This window comes from Echinops telfairi, unplaced genomic scaffold (assembly GCF_000313985.2).
Source record: "Echinops telfairi isolate 266 unplaced genomic scaffold, ASM31398v2 ScPeMD7_3;HRSCAF=10, whole genome shotgun sequence".
Classification (NCBI taxonomy): domain Eukaryota; kingdom Metazoa; phylum Chordata; class Mammalia; order Afrosoricida; family Tenrecidae; genus Echinops; species Echinops telfairi.
In genome coordinates this window covers 27269918-27276969 of record NW_022103899.1, presented here as the reverse complement: position 1 = coordinate 27276969, position 7052 = coordinate 27269918, and the positions used below count along the sequence as shown (strand labels likewise).

Here is a 7052-nt window from a genome sequence, read left to right as displayed (position 1 = left end):
TAACTGTCCATGCATCTTCAGTACGTAACTGTCCATGCATCTTCAGTAACTGTCAATGTAGCTTTTAAAACAAAATCATTTTATTGGGGGCTCGTACAGCTCTTACCACAATCCATACATTCATCCATTGAATTTTCAAGCACATTTGTACATATGTTGCCATCATCATTTAAAAACATTTTCTTTCTCCTTGAGCCCTTGGGAACAAACCCACAGCCTTCTTATAGATTCTGACTCCCGGCAACCCTCTTGGGCAGAGCAGAACTGCTCTCTGGGCCAATGCAGCTTCACGGAATGTTTGATACAGTTCAGTCTGCTGAAGTTGGCTTTAAGTAAAATCTTCAATTTCTTCACTTTGGGCTCTTTCTAGTTGGTATATCGATTTGAATCACAGGCTAATTACCTACCCTTGCTGTGGGTGTGTGAAGACTTTCCTGTCATGGACGGTGTTGTGCTTCAGGATAGATCTTGAACAATGTTCTCTTGAGCAATGAGCCCAGTTCTGCTTCAATTTGTCATTCCCAGCAGAATAGACCATAGACGATTATCTGATTCCACACGGCCAATGCCAGTCCATTTCAGCTTACTCACGCCTAGGTTACCCACCTCTATGCCTTCCATTGCATGTTGACGATTTCCAGTTGCACATTTTGATTATGAATAGCCATCTGCCGCTGTTTCTTCTCATCTTGAATCACGCCACCTCAGCAAACGGCGCCATTCAGGACAACTCGACTGCGAGAGGCAGCTCTTCCCCGCTCCTATTTTATGTGACTTCCAACCTGGGGACTTATCTCCGGGCACGTTCAGACAGTGTTTGCTGCTAGTCCTAATGTTTCCCAGGGTTGATTTCTCAGAAGTGGTCAGCTACTCCCTTCTTCCTATTCTTTCTTCCTGTGGAAGCTCCGCTGAAACCTGTCCATCATGGTATTTGAAGTATGAGAGGCACAACTTCCAGCATCACAGCAACAGACAAGCCACGACAGGACGACACACGGACAGACAAATAGTGGACCGTTAGGAATTCTCTCTGCAATACCCTGGATTCTCTGAGCACTCTGTTTAATATGTTGGAAGGCCTTCCCACCTTGATGTTGGTTTCTAGGAGAACAGAACGGAGCATTGAGCCAACATCCATCGTGCCATCAGCCCTCTGCCATCAAGCCCACTGGGACTCATACCGAACCCATATAGGCTATGAATCTTTATGGCAGCAGGTGTTGTTGTTGTTGTCGTTGTCAGGTGTCAGTGAGTCCGTTTCTGTCCCGTAGCGACCCTATGCACACAGAACCAAACACTGCCCGGCCCTGCGCCATCCTCACGGTTGTTCCTCTGCTTGAGCTCATTGCTGCAGCCAATGTGTCAACCCACCTCTGAGGGCCTTCCTCTTTTTCACCGCCCCTCTGCTTGACCGAGCATGGTGTCCTCCGCCAGGGACTGGTCTCCTCTCACGTCATGTCTAAGGTAGTGAGAGAACATCTTGCCATTCTTGCCTCGAAGGAGCACTCTGGCCATACTTCTTCCAAGACAAATTGGTTTGTCTTTTGGCGGTCCACAGTTCTTTTCACGTTCTTCACCAGCGCCACAATTCAAACCCAGTGATTCTTCTTTGTCAGAGAGCCCCATCTTTCTCCCCGGGAGTGGCTGGTCATTTCTTGTGGTTAGCAGTCCACCGCTTACCCTACAACATCACCGGGCTCCTAATTTGCCCATTGAGAAGGAAAAGGGGTTTTACGAACTCTATACTCAATAACCATTAATAACCCATTTATCATACAGGAAATCTGGATTGGATTCTCTAGGTAGTGGAGGGCCACTGGAAATGTTTGAGGAAAGGGAATCATTTAGGAAAGAAACCTGGTGTTCACGCAAAGGACTCTGAAAAGACGAAATGAGGAGAGGAGAAACGGTTAGAAGGTTTGCTTCTCATTTACACCTCAACCGGCCGCTGCTCTCTCTCACTCTGTCTGCTGACACTGCTCTTGTGCCAATCACCAGGAACTACCAAGTTGCCAGATGAAAGGATCTTCTTTGACACACTCACTGCTCTTGGTTGTCACAGGCCTCTGGTTTTTCCTTTCGCTCATGGCTCACCCCTCCATCCCCCTCAGCTCCATCTTCCTCCTCCACTAACTGCTAAATCCTGGAATGCTTCAGGGCTTGGTTGTAAACTCCCTTTCCTTGATCCTTAGGTGATCTTATCTATCCACTTACAAGCAAATGTTATCTCTGTGCTGTAAGACTAAGACCCTACAGGGCGACTCTCTCCTCTAAACGCCACTCACTCTCTCACTGCCATCGTCAATTCCAGTTCATAGAGGCCCTAAGACTTTAAATCTTATGGGAGTAGACAACCTCGTCTTTCTCTCTCCTGTGGAGCTGCTGGTGGATTTCAATGGCTGACCCTGTGGCTATCAGCACAATGCGTAGCTCCTGAGGGCACCAGGGCACCCTAAGCTGTATATACAACTGTTCACTGGGCATTTCTATGCTGATGATGTAGAGACACCTCAAACATGGTGTGTCCAACTGCACACTCCTGCTTTTCCTGGAAATCTGACCCCTTGTAATTGTCAGCCAGGAATACTTCCACTAACTAGCTGTTCAAGTCTCAACCTCAAGAATCATCACTAATTTCTTTCACCCCCTTATCAATTCACCAGTTTCAGTGATACCTCTATAGCACATGCCAAATCCATCTCCGTGTCTCCAATACTATATAGTTTTCACACATTAGATCACTTCTCTGTGTCAAACCTTGCAGTGGTACCTCTTGTCTTTGGTTACCAAAGAGACTTCTCAGGTCCAGGATGTCCTGGCATCTCTCTCTCCTCACCTTGGCCCACTCTTCTGCTTGCTCTCTTGATTCCAGCCACTGGTGTGCCTTCAGGTCCTCGGAAGCATTGAGTCCTTCATCTTCTTAGGGTATTTACGCAACCCCCTTTGCACTCTCATGCTCCCTCTTTGGAGAGTCTTTCCCTAACCGATCTCAGTTCCAAGCTCACCCTTCCTAGTCCTTCATACGCCTTCTCCTCTAGCTTCATCCTTGTTTTGTTTTCTTATTTCTTTATTTCCTTTTGTATTAACCATTTTATTGGGGGGATCTTACAAATCTTTTAACAATCCATAATTCAACTGTATTAAGCACACTTCTTGTACATATGTTGCCATCATCATTTCCAAAACATTTTCTTTCTGCTTGAGCCCTTGATATCAACTACTCTTTTTCCCGCTCCCTCCCTTCACCCTCCCACCCTTTTGAATCCTTGCTCGATTATATATTATTATTGTTATTTCATATCTTACAGCACCTGTTGTTTCCCTTCACCCACATTTCTATTATTTGTACCCCTTGGGGTGGGGTGGGGGTTATATATCCAATCTTGGGATAAGTTTCCCCTCTTCCCCTATTCCCCACTACCCTCTCTCTACCCTCATGGTATCGCTACTCCCACTCTTCCTGAGGGGTTTATCTGTCCTAGATTCCATGTATCAAGAGCTCTTATCTGTACCAACGTACATACTCCAGTCTAGCTACATTTGTAAGGTAGAACTGAGCCATGATAGTGGGTGGGGAGGAAGCATTCAGGAACTAGAGGAATGCTGTGTATTTAATCATCCCTCCTTATAACACTTCAGTAAGGGGATATCCAATTGTCTACAGTTGGGCTTTTGGGTCTCCAGTATCACCCCCTTGTTTGCATTGATCTAAGTGTTTGTTTTGGATCTTTTGATGACTGATACCTGATCCCATCAACACCTCATGATCACACAGGCTGGTGTGCTTCTTCCATGTGGGCTTTGTTGCTTCCCTGCTGATGGCCACTTGTTTAACTTCAAGCCTTTAATACCTCAGATGCTATAGCTTTTGATAGCCGGGCACTATCCGCTCTCTTCACCACATTTACTTATGCTCCCATTGTGTCTTCAGTGATCATGTTGAGAAGGTGAGTATCAAAGAGTGCCAGGTTATTAGGACAAAGTGCTCTTGTGTTTTGGGAGCTCTTGAGTAGCAGCCCAAAGTCCATCTGCTATCTTAATACTTAGCATATAAATATATGTACATTGACCTATATCCCTATCACGATAAATTAATATATTTATATATATACATGCCTATCCATATACCTCTATAAATAGCTTTTGCCTCATAGTTCTTTCCTCTATTTCCTTTCACCTTCCTCCTGCCCCACCATCATGTGCTCCTTCCATTTGGCTCTCAATAATTCCTCTTGGATACATGGCACTTGATCAAACCCTACCAGGCATTCTGTGCCCTCTTGCCATCAATTTTAGATCTCTTATTGTTCCCTTGTCCCTGAGTTTGTTGGCTCCCCGCTCCCCATTCCTCGTCTCCCATGTCCCCCCAGAACCACCGGTCCTGTTGTTTTCTCCTCAGGATTGTTTATCCTGCCTAGCTTATATAGATAGACATAGAGCGAAAGAAGAAAAAGGGAAAAGAAGCAAAAAGAAACAAACAAACAAAAAGCCTGTAAATAGTTCCAGATCTGTCTGCTGACCCTTATGAATGTTTTCTAATTGGGTCTGATGAGGTGCCACGCCCTGTCCCCCGAGTCAGAAGTGTATTTTCATGATTCCTCAGGGACTTTGTTACTTTGCTCCCCTGGCTGCCCCCGTTGCACTCCCTTCCTGTGTCTCTTGCTTGGGAAGAGTCTTACTTCTCCAGCTATCTAGATAGATAGTTTGGCAGGGTAGAGAATTCTTGGGTTGACATTGTTGTCAGCTTTTTGAAGATGTTACTCCACTCTCTCCTCTTCGTCATGGTGTCTGCTGATAGGACTGAGCAAATTCTGATCTGAGTACCTTTATAGGTGACTGCCTTTTGCCCTCCAGCTGCTCTTATCATTTTCTCCTTTTCCTCAAAATTGGATACTTTAACTATTATTTGCTTTGGCGACTTGTTCCTGGAATCCATTCTAGCTGGTGTCCTCTCTACTTCCTGAATTGTTGCCTAATTCTCATTCATTAAGCTGGGGAAATTTTCTTCCAGGAATTCCCTTGCTATTTTTACAGTTGATTCTCGGTTCTGTCTTATTCTGGTAATCCCATTATTCGAATGTTATTCCTCTTCATAGCATCAGACATTGTTCTTAGGTTTTCTTCAGCTTCTTTGATTAACTTGTTTGACTGTATATTCCATTTGTATTTTCCTTGATGTCACTGGTATGATTCTCCACTTCTTCTAGTCTATTGGTGATGTCTGTTAACTTATTTGCTTTTATTCCTTATTCCTTAACTCTTGTATTTACCTTTGGTGTGTGGCCTTTACCTTCTTTATTATTTCATCCTTTTTCTGTATTGCTTCCCTTCTATCCTGTATGACTCCAGCAGCATTCTGAATATTTCTTTCTGTGTAGCTCAACATCTGCTTCTTCGATGCACGTCATTAGGTTCAGCACTTCCTCTGACATTACATTTTGTTTCTCCTGTTTGTTTTTTTATTGAGGTTGTTGGGGCTGGTTGCCGTCTGTGTGTCATTTTAGAGGAGCTCAGAGCCATTTTCCAGAGAATCAAAGAGAACCGGGCTCTCTCTTTGGGAGGCTTGTAGGAATGCTTCTGTGGACTGCCTGGAGCCAACTGTGCGGGAGTGTCAGGCTACTGATTTATCCCATTGGCACTTCACTCCCTCCCTCACCAACTGGGATTCTGTTGTTTGGAGGACATGTTGTATGGCCCTCTCAGGGGACGCTGGTCAGACAGGTGAGGGACACAAGGGTGGCACTGCGCTAGTCGATCACGTGAGAAGCTGTGGCAGCATGGCCCACAGTGGCATGGAGTGCCTCAGAGGGCATGTGGGGGTGCCCACTGTGGCATAGAGTACCACAGAGGGCAGGTGGGGGGTACCCTAGGTGGTGTGGAGTGCCCTGGAGGCCAGCTGTAGCCAGCCATGACTTTGGCAGGAAAGAGAGATTTTCTTTTTAAAGAAATAAAGGAGTCCCCAATTGCCTGACCATGGGGGTGGAGGAGTTTTAAATATAGCCCCAAGACAGTGTCAGGTGTTGAAGTAGCGTCCTTGGGCCAGCCAAGGTAACCCAGCACCAGCCACGACTGTGGCGGGGCTAAAGCTAAGTCCTAGCCGGTCGCTGTGGTGGTAAGCCAAAAGCTCATTGCTTTTTAAAACCTAGTGGATCTTTTTGATGCTCCTCCTGTGACCTGGAAGAGTAGAGTTTTCCATTGATTAGCACGGCGTTCCTCTGGTGTGTGTTACGTGGTCTCCATCTTTCCAGGATCCCCCGTTTCCTTCTTTCTTATGACATTTGATTATTGTGAGTATTTTATTTAATTTTTCCCTATCTTCTTCTCTTAAGATGTATGGTCCACAAAGGCTGATAGCATATCTATCTTCATTCATTGCTAACAAGTCTATTTGGACTCATAGCAACCCTCTAGGCCAAGGTCAAGCTGTCCCTGTGGGTTTCTGAGACTGTAACTCTTTATGAAAGTAGATAGCCTCATCTTTATCCTATGGAGTGGCTGATGGTTTTGAATTGCTGACCTTGCCATTAGCAGTCCAGTGTGTAACCCACTATCCTACCAGAGTTCCCGCAGTAGGAATATTTAATAAATACTTGTTTGATGGCTCACCATTGTAACAAACCGCGTGAATGCTGGTGAGGGCTGGCTCTGGGCCAGTGACAGTGAAGCTGAAGAGGTCTAGCTATGGAGACATTGAGGTTGGAGAATTAATAGGGTGTGGTGGCCAGTTGGCTATGAGGGGTATAGGTGAAGGGGTCATACTTCAGAGTCTAATCCAGGTGCCTTACAGGGGGGTGGATTTCTTTGTCTTGGGTCCTGAAACAATTTCTTCCTGCACAGACCATACAGGAAGAGTTGCATGCACAAGCTGTGGTCCTCGAATCACTTAACACAACCCTCTACCAAACCCAGTTGGAACTCCAGAAAGAGGTGGGTCTTGGCTAAGGTAAGAATGGAGGTTGGCCCACTATGAGACGAGATGCTCCTCACTGGCCCATGGCCCTGCGGGGGACAACACCAGGAACACAGTGTGGGAATTGCGCCTGATCTGACCC

The 7052-nt window shown here is 45.8% G+C and overlaps 1 protein-coding gene across 1 annotated transcript in view; it reads left to right on the top strand.

The window, feature by feature from the left end:
* The window catches only part of FLACC1 (flagellum associated containing coiled-coil domains 1), a 39174-nt gene that overhangs the window by 28741 nt on the left and 3381 nt on the right, over positions 1-7052 (top strand). The window contains exon 12 of the mRNA XM_045296636.1: positions 6838-6927. Within this exon, the coding sequence (XP_045152571.1) occupies positions 6838-6927 (90 nt within the window). The remainder of the gene's footprint in view (positions 1-6837; positions 6928-7052) is intronic.